This window comes from Pelmatolapia mariae, linkage group LG5 (assembly GCF_036321145.2).
Source record: "Pelmatolapia mariae isolate MD_Pm_ZW linkage group LG5, Pm_UMD_F_2, whole genome shotgun sequence".
In the NCBI taxonomy this organism is placed as follows: domain Eukaryota; kingdom Metazoa; phylum Chordata; class Actinopteri; order Cichliformes; family Cichlidae; genus Pelmatolapia; species Pelmatolapia mariae.
Genome location: NC_086231.1, coordinates 12,559,447 through 12,573,045, shown reverse-complemented (window position 1 = coordinate 12,573,045; position 13,599 = coordinate 12,559,447). Strand labels below are relative to the sequence as shown.

Here is a 13,599-nt window from a genome sequence, read left to right as displayed (position 1 = left end):
ATAGTTGGAAGAGTTTAGCGACTGGGAGTGATAGAAGTGGCCGTCACGGGGGAGATATCAAGGGAGGAAAGGAGGCACGGATGGAGGGATGTAGCGGAAACTGAGAGAATGAGGTGTAGAGGGAGGGGAAAAACCCATCTTTCAATTTACAATTCCGCTGACAGTTTTCAGAGACAGCTAAAAGAGAGAGAGCGAAAGACAGCGCGAGAGAAGAAACAGAAAAGAAAGAGAGAGAGAGAGAGATAAGATGTGAGGGACGGAAAGATAGAAAGTTGAAGAGAGAAGAGGAGGGGGCGCCTCGGCAGATTACCTGTCAACCTCTGTGATTAATGTTGAGACCAGAATACTGCTGGGCCTCTATGTGTGTGTGCTTGTGCGTGTTTGAAAGCCTCATGACACAGGCCAATAGCATCAGAGTGCCCCCGGAAATTGGAAGTGACTGCCATAACTTCCTGCCTGCCTGTCCACATACTATGGCTGTCTTTTTATGTGTCTGCTCGCCTCATTTGTCCGTCCAGTTTTTTTTTCATTCTCTGTTTGTGTGTCCAATTTTGTTCTTTGAGTGTGTGTCTCTTTTGACTTTTCCATTATTAATAATCCCAAGTGTTTTTTTAGTTGTAACACACATCTTTCCCAAACCTTAGACAAGCTGATTTATAGTATTTGCTAAAAAGATGGCAACTTGAGAATATACAGATAAAACAATATTCATGCATCATTTTACTGTCTAATGGCTAATTTGGCAAGGGACTGCCAAGCAACCAGGTTTGCTGTTTGTTAGTGGGAAGCTCCAAAGACTTATCCAAATGGTTAGTTTTAGTTAACTGAACAAAAGCATCTTTCATTCCAGCAAAAAAAAAAAAAAAAAAAATTTGTATTGTGCTCCACATACAATTTCTGGTTAAATTATACCTATTCATCTCTGAATCACAATGGTGACTGTATGGGACTTTCTGTGTAGAGTCTGCATCTTCTGAGTTTCCTCCTGGTACTCCAGCTTCCTCCCACAGTCCAAAGACATGCATGTTTAGGTTAACTGGTCATTCTAAATTGGCCAGCTATATGTGATAGCTAAAGTGCATATAATAAATCACTGTATGGATGCATGATTAAATGTGGCTTGTAGTCTAAAGCACTCTGTGAGGTCTGTGACATTAGAAAAAGTGCTATATAGTATGATGGTCCTTTGATTCCATTAAGGACTAACCATGGCAAGGTTAGTCATTTTATTCTCTTTGTGGGAATAAAACTCTAAAGCTATGTGTTGTATCAAGGTGGGCCATGAAATGAATAATTAAATTTAAATGCTTGAGACAAGATGAGGAATCTACTCAAAACCTTTTTTTCATAGCTTGTCAGAATGCTGACCTTTTAATGCCTGTGCCAGCTGAGCACCTGGCTCCAGAAGTGACCTGTTACATCCCATAAAGAACAGAACATTGAGGTTAAATATAGTATCACCATGGGGATCCTAATACTATCACTTTTTCCCCCCTCCTACTTTTCATGGCGGTGTATGGGTGAAAGGAGATAGGAGATGAAATTCTTTTTTAACTTAAAACTTTTTATTCACTTTCTAAAAATTAGCACTATTGATCTAAGCTACAGAAAAGAAAGGGTGACGTGTTTGAGAGATTACAACAGTAATCATACCTTGTCCTATTGTCTTAATTGACAAGGAAAAGGGGAACCTATAAAAAAGTAAAAAAAAAAAAAAAAAAAAGAGTTCTGGAAGAAAAGCCAGTGGAAAGAAGTGTTTCTTAGATTTAGGTTGAGATAAAGTCTTATATTTTGGGGCTTCTGACGAACTATCCAAACTGATTGTTTAGTCAGAAGCCTTTTAAAATGACTCATAAGACCACAAAAATAACTCGTGGATATTTTCAGATCTGCCAAATCACAATTAGGCCAATGCTGTAAAACAATCCAAGGTTTGTAAAGATGATTTTGTAACAGAAATACCAATAGTCATTTGATCATTACTGTTTACCCAGAGCCTTTCCCTGTGATAAGCAAGAAATGTGAGCTATGCATCTGAATGGCTGTTTGTTTGTCCTTGTCTTGCCCGTGCAGCCACTGACCAGCAGCGCCAGGGAATTAAGTTTATCTTCAGTACAAAACCTCTGTGTCCTCTATGTAAGTACGCTTACCTGCAGTGTACCACTATGGGTCCGGCATCTGGAGGGTTGAGGAACTTGACCTGTCGTATGAAGCCAAGCAGTCCTGTGGCGTAACACGGAACGCCGTGGTCGGGCCAGCTGGTGAAATGAAACTGACGGAGTTCACGGATCTCATGATGGCCCTTCTGAAAAACATGCACAGAGGGAGATGTTATGCTAAGTAGCATATTTCATAATGGCAGTTTCACGAAAAGAGTCTGTCTCTTCATGAAAAGTGTTGGCCATTTTGCCTCTTGATGATGACAAATGGCTGAATCTTACAAACTGTTTCATTGCTCTTTTGGGGAAGACTGACAAGAAGACATATCATGGTTCAGGACCCTAATTTACAGCAGGGATTTCAGGAATATGGGGGCCTTGATGCCTCTTCAGATGAAAAATAAATCAATCTCATCGTGGATGTCAAGATGGTACTTCGGGCCACTTCGGGGAATGAGAGGCAGGAAGACTTATTGTGGCTCATTTGCCTAATTTACAGGGGAGATTTGAGGAAACTGAAGGCCATCTCGCTCTACAAAAAGATTAATTGATTTCACAAATCTCATGATGGCCCTTTTGGGAAAGACTTGCAGGAAGAAATGCCACGGTTCAGTTCAGCTGCCCAATTTACAAGGAGATTTTTGAATATCTAGCAATTATCCGACTGCTTGTTATTGTATGAAGTGCTCAGCGATAACAGAAAACATTTAAATATGGGATGTGTTTTAATTAAACAACATTTGTTTCTGAGAAAAGTTTTGCTGCATGACAGACCAAATAAGTTTCAAATGTATAAACAAGATACCGTTGGTTATAAAAAGGATTAAGATAAAACATAATTTGGAAAATCCACTTCTTAGATATAAAGAGAAACAGTCTGCTATATAAAAGTGCAGATTACAAAATAACAAAATGACAAAACATGTGTGTGACAGGATCCTGACATTTTCATGATGTGCTTTCCAGAAACACATAAGCTACAGAATATCTCCTCATCTTACAATTGGAGTATTAGGATGCTAACAATGACATATGATACCTAACAGATAGCAGTGAAGTCTCACATAACATTGCTTCCTTGAAACATGGACATACAGTCTCAGGACTGTGGTGTGCAGTAGGTTCATGCTTATCAGATAAAGAAACAGAATTACTTTAAGTCTGGATCCCCAGACAGGCTGCATTTGAGGGCTCGAAGTCAAAAAAATCTGTTATGACTCTATATATTGTCTCCAATATTGAGTTACGAAAGAAAACTGTATTCTCATTACTCTGTATGAAACTGCGTATTAAGCAAAAAGTAAGGCCACATCCACAGAAGCCAATCCTATCCGAACAATTCGGAATAGCATTATACATTTTTCTCTTTTCCGCCCATTTCTTTTGAAATGTTATCATCTGATAACAACTCGAGCAAAGAACACATTGGAATCCTACAGTCAGGGGTTATTGGAAATGAAACCTTTGTGTCGTTGTTACAGTGCCAACACGGCAATTCTTTCATCAATATGAATTTAAGTGAAAAGTCTTTTTTTTTTAATTTAGGAATATGATTCCAGGGAATCACACACCTTATACTAAAGCTTCAGGACTCCCCTGAAGGCATAATGTATTCTGACAGTGTATAACTTTGAAAGTGTATGCCACCTGCACGAGGCAATCAGAAGGCTAAGAGGGATCTCGCCTCAAGTTTCCTATTTTGAGTTCTGACCTGCATATCCTGGTGGTTCAACTGAATCTCTCCTCACTGGATATAGAAATGTATTTTTTAAATCCTTTCTTCAGCTTCCATCAGTTCAATTTTTTTCTATAATACTGCACTCTTCTGCTCTAATAATTCAAACCGATCGATTCTATTATATTATTCTAAACTAAACGGGGCTCAGTCACGTCCTCCCCAGTTCAGTTACTCTCTAAGAATAGAGTTGAAATGAAACTGCGTCTTCCATTCTGGCTCTGTAATATACAAGGTTGTATTGAATTATTTGTTGTGACAGACTATCTGATAATAACCCGAGAAGCACGGGTAACATAGGAAGTGGGGTTGGTGTTAAGAACCTGAGACTGGGTGGGAAAGAGCAGAGGTTAAGGAAGAGAGTAGGAAGTGGTGGGCTGAGGAAGGAGTACAGGAAGGAGGACAAATATGATGAAAAAAGAAGGAAGGAAAAGATCGAGGAGAGAAACATGGACACGCGACGTATGTGACAGAGACTTGAAGTGAAAAAGAAGGGAAAAAAACTGAAGACCGCAAGGCGATAACTGGACTTTCCATTGATTTGCACTCCTGTGATGTTAAAATTACTTCTCTAAATCAATAGACAACAGTCCAACAGAGCTAGAGACACAGAGATGGGTAAACGAAAAAAAATAAAAATAAAACAAAAAAATAAAACACTGGTATTGAAATGTTGGAAATTGGTGATGAGGAACTCAGAACACTTTAACAGCTCTCCCTACTCCTCTAACCCTAATTGCAATAGATACATAAAAAATAAATGTTTTAATGGATTGAAATTATCCCTCATTTTCAAATGCATTTAAATCCAGTCTCCGTTTCACTGGTACTCATGTTACTTGTCTTAGCAGAAGATGTGAACATGACTCGTTTATACTTTGCAAATCCTCTGCTCTGTAAGAAACACATATATAAATCTATGTGACAACATTTTAGAAAGGTTTATTTGACATCAACAATCATTACGTATCTTTTATTGTTAGAATTTGTTTTGGTGTCTGGAACAGCCTGTAATCACCGTAAGGGGGAGTTCATCCTGACACTGGAATTTGTTGTCCACAACAATCTCTTATGCTGTCATGTCCTCCTTATAATCACTTAAATATGAGTCCAGCACTTCAAACCCTCCATAGAAAATAAAAAAGAGACTGTATGCTTAGCCTCAAAAGTTGAGGTTAAATGTCATGGCGACATACCAGCACTGTGGAAATGTCTTGATTCATTCATCATTTCTTTATATTTTGCTAGTATATAAGGAAAAACAGATTTAATATAATTCTAACAAGTTTGAAAGTCAGTATTCGGTATGTCCACCTTTTTCTGAACTCGTTTAGGCATGCTTCTAATAATTTCTTGACGTAGTCTTCAGGAATAGTTTTCCAGTCTTCTTAAAGAACATTCCAAAGCTCTTCTTTGGATGTTGGCTGCTGTTTGTTCCATTCTCTGTCAAGATGATTCTGCACTGATTCAATAATGTTGAGGTCTGGGAAGGCTAGTCTATGACTGATAATGTTTCATTATCTGTTCTTCTGTCCTGGTAAGCATTGACTGCATTGACTGTGTGTTTGGGATGGTTATCATGCTGAAATATGAAGCTGGTGCCAATCAGATGCTTTCCATATACTCTAGTGTATAGAGTGATAGTATTGTATTCTAAATTCAAATCTGATACTTTACCAGATAACTCAGTTTTGATAAAATCTCCAACACAACTGGCTAAAACGCAGTCCCAAACTCTGACAGAGCCTCCACTGTGTTTTACAGACGGTCGTAGACATTCACTGCAAACTGAAAGTGAAACTTTCAAAGTTAAATTGATCCCTTCAACACTGATTTTTAGTCCAGTTCTTGTGTAATACCCCTTTCTCCCCTGAATGGCTTTTTTTCTCTGGCGAACAGAAAATGAATCAACTAAAAGCTTCTGTATTTCTCCTATTTTCCTATTTCTTAAGGACATGACTTTCAGATGCTTTTCATCTACTGAAGATTGTTTTTAGGCCTTCCAGTTTGTCCTACGCTTGTATAGTTTTCTTAAATTTTCAGCTAACAGGTCTTTGGAAATCACCTTGTTGGTGCAAAATACCTGCCAAATGCCTGTCAAGTTGTATCTTCCTTGGAATTATTCAACTCAAGAAATGCTGTTGTAACAGGCTTGTAGTAAGAACAATATGTGTAGACACAACACTGGCCTGAGAAAAGTCTAGGGAACTATTGCTCAAGACACTTTAAAAATGACATGGTCTGATCCCTTGAAAGCAAAATTCAAGAAATAAGGAGTGACTTTTGTACAGTACTGTAACAACAAAATATCGGTGAGAAAAAAGTTGGAATTAAATTAATTACAAATACTGTGTTATTTTTCATGAAAAAAACTTTGAAATGGATTAATGTTATACAGGATGGCAAATGATCAAAAAGTACCATAACTGATAGGGAAGAAATAAGAATGTATTTAATTTATTTGGCAGATTTGAAGTGCTGATCCTAAACTGTTTTTCTCAGCTAAGCTACGCAGAAGAAAAAAAACATTCTGGGCAAAATATTGATTGTCGGGAGCCACTTGAGAAGCATCTTCTCGTTCATTTGAGGAAGAGCACTTTGTTGTACTACTCCAACATTTCTGGACTGTGTTTAATCTTGCAGACCAGTACAAGCCCTTACTACCCTTGTTTTTTTTTCAAACTGCTGTTTTCACTCTGAACGGCTGCTACACAGATGTCAACTGCCTACAATTTATTACACTGGACTATAGTTTCAGTTGAAAAATGACTCATATGTCCTGTCTGATATGTGTATGCTGGTCTTCAAAGCAATTTTTTGTTAGACTTTAGTCTTGTGAGTCGTGAGTCCTGTTGAGTTTGGCCTCTGCTGTGGTCTTCAGTTTACTGCGGTCTCCTGACATGAGTGTCATTAATCTTATTTTGGGTGTTAGCACATTGGCGAACAAGCCCTTGTTGGCTTGAAAAAATTGATAAAAAAAAAATAAAATAAATAAAATTAAAAATCCACCTGTGTACATACAGTACTATCTGTAGTACTCTTTCATTCCAGCTGCAGCTGTGACTACCTCTGGAAACTTCCTTGCTAATGTCAAGGCTGCACAGTTAAGAACAGAGACAGTAAAACTACTTTACAGTCCGCTTCATTTATAGCAAAATTTTCAACTTCACATAAAACATCAACACTGAAATGAATGCTGCTTAAGCTGCTGAGCAGAAAGTTTTATACTCACATATGCTACTTTTTTCTTTCACAGCTGCTATCATTCTGACATTCAAAGATGAGCTACCTTTTGTCATCCTGCATCTTTAGCTCTTTTTCTCTCCCACTCACAGGCACACATTTGCACACATTTTCTTTTAGTCTTACTTAGTCACCCTCTATTCCTCAGTGCTCAGTTAATCTCTTTGGATGTGCCATTAATAAACCTTTTCATTAAGCTCTTATTCTCATTATTCACTGCAACTGAGGCTATTTAGTTGTTACACAGAACCCACATACCCTCTGTCTTGCTTTCTCTTTGTTTTTCACACTCACACACAGTGGAAAAAACCCACTGAATTTTAAAGATGGAGAATTTGAATTAGCAAGTGTCTGATGTGTGTTTGTAAGTATTTATGCATACTGTCAAACGACAGGCATTTAGAGATCAGCTTTCCTTTGAATTTCAACACGCACGCGCACGCACTCAGAGGTGGTATGGATTAATGGCTTGCTAAATGAGCTGACAGCAAACACTTCAAGACTTGTCTTTATAAGCTGATTTTGCACGACTGAGGGGGGAAGGAAATAGAGGATAGAGGAAAAATGACACTGAGGTATAAAAAGAAGAAAAACGAATGGAAAACACACAAGAGTAGTCAGGAACATGTATTATAATGTGTAATAACTGTAGAAGATAGGTATCTATTCTAAAAAATAAATAGTATTAAAATGATAATGGGCCTAAAGATCAACCTCTGTCCCTTGACTCCCAAGTAAAATATTTATATAAGCAAGATTTGAGTGTTGTAAATACTTTCTATACTCAAACAAGCAAAAAGAGGTAGAAAGTAAAATGAAGGAGAAAAGGAAAAACAATGGAACAGGCAAACAGAGACCGAGAATAAAAAAACAAGACTGAAAGTCGCTCGAAAGATAAAGGATTTTGGATCACAGCCTCTGTCTTGTTGTAATGTGCATTTCTGCAGTTTTTGCATTCAGTGTGCAGAGCCCTGGAGAACAACATCACAACAATGAAACTACATTCGTCGATCATCTATTCTCCTCTCAAATCCCTCCTGCCTGATTACAAGTGCCAAGATTATGCTTTCAAGATTCCTCTTAAACAGTGAGAAGCAAACAAGTAACAGAGCTCACTTGCCTTAAATCCCAATCACATATTGGCTGTAATGGTAATCTAGGTCTGGGCTTTACAAAATATGGAAGCAATACATGCTACAATGGGGTGTAAATACGCTGCTAGAGAGCATGAGTGGGTTCAAATCCCATCACAGGCCTTGTGGGGCAGAGCAAATTGGTGTGACATCATGACTCAATGTTAAAATGCAGGATAAACACTATGACAAAGACATCAACAGCTTCATCCCTTTTTCAGAGCAGGAAAGTTAAATCTTCATATTTCCAATTAAAGCTGCTGGTAGAACTGGTATTTGAAGTCCTGAATGTGGAATAATTCTCACTTTTTTAACAACTATTGTTTTCATTTTAATTACATTCTCAGTGGAATTGACCATGGCATGATTCCTGGATTATTGAATAAAGAATTAAAAATATACTCTTGCCATTAAATATAAAGTTTATTTGTTTACCTTTTGAACAGTGAACGTCCGTATGACATATTCCGCCAGTGGTTCAGTCTCTATGAGGGTCACCTTGATGTCTCCGTACACCTCTGTCTCATCAGGCCAGTAACGAACACACTTCACCTGAAAAAGATCGTTTTCATTGTCACTGTGTTTTAAAATATGCCTTACGTGGTGTTCATTATCCCCCCATGAGCATCAAGAGGCAGAGATGATACTGATTAGAAATCACTAGATGGCATCTCAAAGTAATTCAGTAGTGTGACTGGAGAAAACCTAGAGCTCCAGATAAAACAACAGTAAATATAACTAGATCATACATATATACATACACACACACACACACACACACACACACACACACACACACACACACAGATATACATATACTTTATTTACTTCTAATACACACATTTTTGGAGCTGCTTGGATGATAAACTCACCCTTCCCACTTCCACAAGGTTTGTAACCATGACGATTGAGGCCGAGTTCTCCTGCCACACCATTCTCCAAAAATCCCTCACAGTCTCTTGCATGGGCCCTGACAGACACACACACACACACACACACACACACACACACACACACACACACACACACACACACACAAGGTGTAAACATTTTGATACACATAAACAAGCACACAGACATAGGTGTGTAAATAAGCATATGTTCATTCCAATGCCACGTAAAAATGTCAGCACTGGTAGTACAGACTTGCACAAACACACCCATACAGACACACACATGTATTTGAACACCATCAATCCCAGATAGTAGTTTGGGGGTTTGAGGTAATGGGGTCTTAAATTTGTCAGGGGGGTTTTATACGGCAGTTTAGATTTAGGAGGTTGTGGTAATAGCCTTCCAGTCCGAGAGGACGACATTTACCAGGTGGCTCCTACACGCGTACTCACACACGCACACAAATAGGATCACATGCACACATTCATATCTACACAAATGTGGAAGCACGCATTAATGCTTCTCACACACACTTATCACGTCAGTTTAATTACCTTGTGTGGCGATGTAATGTCTGGGTCTATGGTACCCCTGCGAGACAGAAAAAAGGAAGCAATAAAAAAATATATATCTCCACACTTTCGTCATATCCATTTGTCTCTTTATATTCTTTATTTTTCCTATCCAACATCCAAATTTCCTCTATTTTTAGCACATTGTTTTCCAAGAATTCTCATTCCTACTCACTATTTTTTCCAGGTAATCAGTCTTCACCCATCTCCCCCTATTTCGACTGTTTTCCTTTTCACTCCCCCAAAGTTAGGTAAAGTGTTACATTTTGCATTTTTAAGCAAAATATACTAAAAAATTCCTCCCCTATTCTTTCATTCAGTTTCTCCCAATTGTGTTGCGTTTTCTCCACTTCATTTCTACTCGTTGTTAGTCATCTTCTCATTCATTCACCATCTTTCACTCTTCTTCTTTGTCTTGTCTTCACGTTCAGTTTTTTCCATGTTTTATCCTTCATTTTTTTCCAGTCACTAAATTTTCCCTCTGCTGGATAAAAAGACACCAGTCTCCAACCAGCGATTATTTCTCTCTCTTGTCCCATCATGATTCCCTATAAGATGGATAACCTTGTTGAGATAAAAGCATTTATCACTTTCACTTTGCCATTAGAATCACTTTGTGAGCATGACGTTATCTTCACGGGGGGATGTGTTTTAATTTTTCAATTCTTTTCTTTTCTTCTTAAGAAAAAATCTAGTCTGGGAGACTGATTTTGTACCAGATTTATTAAGACTACCATTACAACAGTAAGCTGTGAGCAGGAGATTAAATCAATAAGTGAAGCACAATACCTGCAGGGGAGAGAGGAAGGGAGTAAAAACGAACGATGGATGGATGGATAAGGAAAGGTAATAAGAGGGGCACACAGTGGGAGGTGATGGAATGACTGATGTAATTAAAGGAGGAAAGGGTAAACAAGGAGGGGGGTATGTTTTCCCCCTTTTCATTTTTTTTATGTGCCCGTTGGGGAAGGAATGGAATCCAAAGGGGGGAAAAAAACAACACTAATGGTTTTATCTGCTGTGGTAACCTTAACTAAGGACCTGATTCACTAGTACAAATTTCAAGCAATATTGTTTGTGTGCAGATGCAGGTGTCTGCATCCGATTTAAAACTGAGAATATGACATCATCCATACTATTGACTGACTGACTGACATCCATACTATTTGATATCCAGGGCATCCACACAGAATGAGACTATTACAACCTGTGAGCACACAATGTCAATGAAACTCACATAAAATAACTATTTGTGAGGCAAAGGGTGTGGTTTCCAAGTTAGACGTCTCTCAAGTTTCAACCAAGTGATAGAAGCAGCTACCAACAGGAGCAAATACTACAGCTGGCATATGATGAAGTTGTAAATACATTAGAGGGTTTCCTACACAAGCATCACAAGACTCACTGTTTGGATCATCACTACAGTGTGTGTGTGCATTGTAATGCAGTGTAATTGTGTAAACACTCACGTCAATATAATTGGCATTGATGTAGTCAGAGTGCGGGTCTCCATCCAGCAACTGCAGTCGGACTCTGGTGTGATCGTCTGTGGGATCAGATAGCACAAAAATACAACAGGCCTAAAGTTACATTTACCCACAGATCGGAAAAACTAACTGACTGGAGGGGGAACTAACTAACCAGGCCCAAGGTTATGAGTCCAAACAACAAATGTAAGTGCACTTTTCCTGCTGCTGTTGCCTGTTCTTTGTAATTGTTGATGGATCAAGTCCTGTCTCCTGTTAATAGTCAGTGTTGGCTTCTTTTACCTGAGTAGTTAACCTTTAGTTAATCTTGACTAAGCAAGATAGCTAAGTCAAATTGTGTCATCCAGAAACACCAAACATCCCCAGTTCCCTTGGTATAGTTTTATTTAGACACTTCATTTCAAATGTTTTTTTCCCCCACTTTAGTTCATTTGGTCTCAGAGCAGTTCCATTCAGATGATCTGAATGGGTATGACAGAAGCAAACACATAAAAGTATTAAAGTAACATTTTGTGCATAACTCCCCAGTGCAGATTTATGACAAATATCATTTGCATAAGTCAGGATGATGGGACAAATTCTGTTTCTATTACTTGCTGCCTCTGTCAGCAAATGCTGTTGCATTTACTACCAAATGACAAGCAACACAGAGTTATTTGTCTCACAGGCCTTTTTGGTTACTATGCAATGATTCCTTTTAGTTGTAAAAGCTGTTGAACAAATTGTTCAAATGAAATGTCTACTGTACCATTTGCAAACAGTGACATGTGATCACCGAATGAGAAAAAAAGATGGCTTTGGACTTCTCTTCTGCTTTGAAATAGTTGCTGGAATAGTAAAATCAACAGAAATTGTGGACATAATCCAGAGATAATAGTTCAAAGTGCAAGCTGCAACTGTACTTCTTCATAGTAATGTGACCCAGCAGGCACCATTTGTCAATAAAAGCTGCAATCCGTCCTCCTTTTCTATAACCGCTTGGATTTTGTCCACGACTGTCTGAAGATCGCTAATGGTAACAGTGGGATCCAGAGTCATTTCTTTGGCAATTTCTCGCATGTAATGTGTGTAAGATACATCTTAGTTGCTCTCGCTGGGATGCATCTTCAGTGATGTTTCTGAAGTCATGAGATGTTTTGGATTTTTCAACATCAGACGCCCTCGCACAGATCAATTTCCAACTTTCATCCCATCAGCAGCCACCCATGGATTAGTCCATGGGTGGCTGCTGATAGGACATTGTTATTTCCAATTCCTTACTATTAGCGTATCTGTTTTGTTTTGTTTTTTCTGTTTTTGTGTCCCCTGAGACTTATATCTCCTCTTCTCTATCAGTCACGGTTGTTAGAATGGAACTCCTTGTCTTTGTTGTTTGTTCTTCCTGCTTCTTTAGCATGTCAGCATCTCCTGTTTTCTGCAGGCATGTCCATTTTTTTGGACAACGACAGTAAGTGTCTAGAGATGGCACAGTTTTAAAAAGAGTTAAAAGAAATCCAAGTAGAGAAATATCACATATTCAAATAACACAAGCACATATACAAACACAAGTTGTTATATCTCAAGGAGTTTATGAAGACAGAGTGAAGGTTCGACACATAAGTCCCAAAAAACTAATAATAATAAATTAAATTATAAATAAATAAATTGATAATCACGGGACTATTTTTTACAACGTATAAGAATTTTAATATATATTTTAACCTCAGAAACTATCTGTAATAATCATAACAGCAGAACCTCTCACCTCACTCACTGTTCATCCTCATTATCCAAGTCCATGTCACCATGATGAAAATGTTTTTTTTTTCTTTTTGAGTGTCAATTATTTTGTTCTTGGCTGTATAATAGCTATCTATAGCATTGGGACACATACGAGTTATTAAGTGTAATGCGAGGCATTGATTTTTTTTCTTTTTAAACTTAGTTGTAACATAGCAACAGCAGGTAATTGCAGATGATGGGGACAAATAAGAATAATTGCACTGCTTCTTGAAAGTTTTTAATTTTTTGAAAAAAAAAAAGAAAGCGAATACAGACTAAATGGAAAAGAGCAGGTCGGTAAATGTGAGATATTACAAAGAAAACTAGAAGACAAGAGCAGAATAGAGGTAAAAATTATGTCACGTGTAGTTGGCAAGTATAAGATAAAGATAAATAACATAAGAGGCTAGGAGAAATGTGGAATGTTGTTACCTTTCAGTCTATGAAATGGCATCTCATATATATTTCTGTCATCCTGGTCGTCATCCTAGTATAAAATGACGCACATGTTTGGTTGTTGACCAGCCTACACTTCTGAACTGTGGTAGCAATTGAGAATGCTTGGGATGGAACAATGTAACAATATAGCAACTGAAACCATGAATTAAACTTCTA

At 38.0% G+C, this 13,599-nt stretch overlaps 1 protein-coding gene across 12 annotated transcripts in view; it reads right to left on the bottom strand.

Annotated features, from left to right (window-relative positions):
• Positions 1-13,599, bottom strand: part of ptprt (protein tyrosine phosphatase receptor type T) — a 304,970-nt gene that overhangs the window by 17,167 nt on the left and 274,204 nt on the right. For all 12 annotated transcript variants that reach the window (XM_063473709.1, XM_063473699.1, XM_063473701.1 and 9 more), the window contains 5 exons: positions 11,206-11,282; positions 9,719-9,755; positions 9,143-9,240; positions 8,706-8,822; positions 2,151-2,305 (listed from right to left, as the gene is read on the bottom strand). In XM_063473709.1, coding sequence (XP_063329779.1) covers positions 2,151-2,305; positions 8,706-8,822; positions 9,143-9,240; positions 9,719-9,755; positions 11,206-11,282 — 484 coding nt within the window. The remainder of the gene's footprint in view (positions 1-2,150; positions 2,306-8,705; positions 8,823-9,142; positions 9,241-9,718; positions 9,756-11,205; positions 11,283-13,599) is intronic.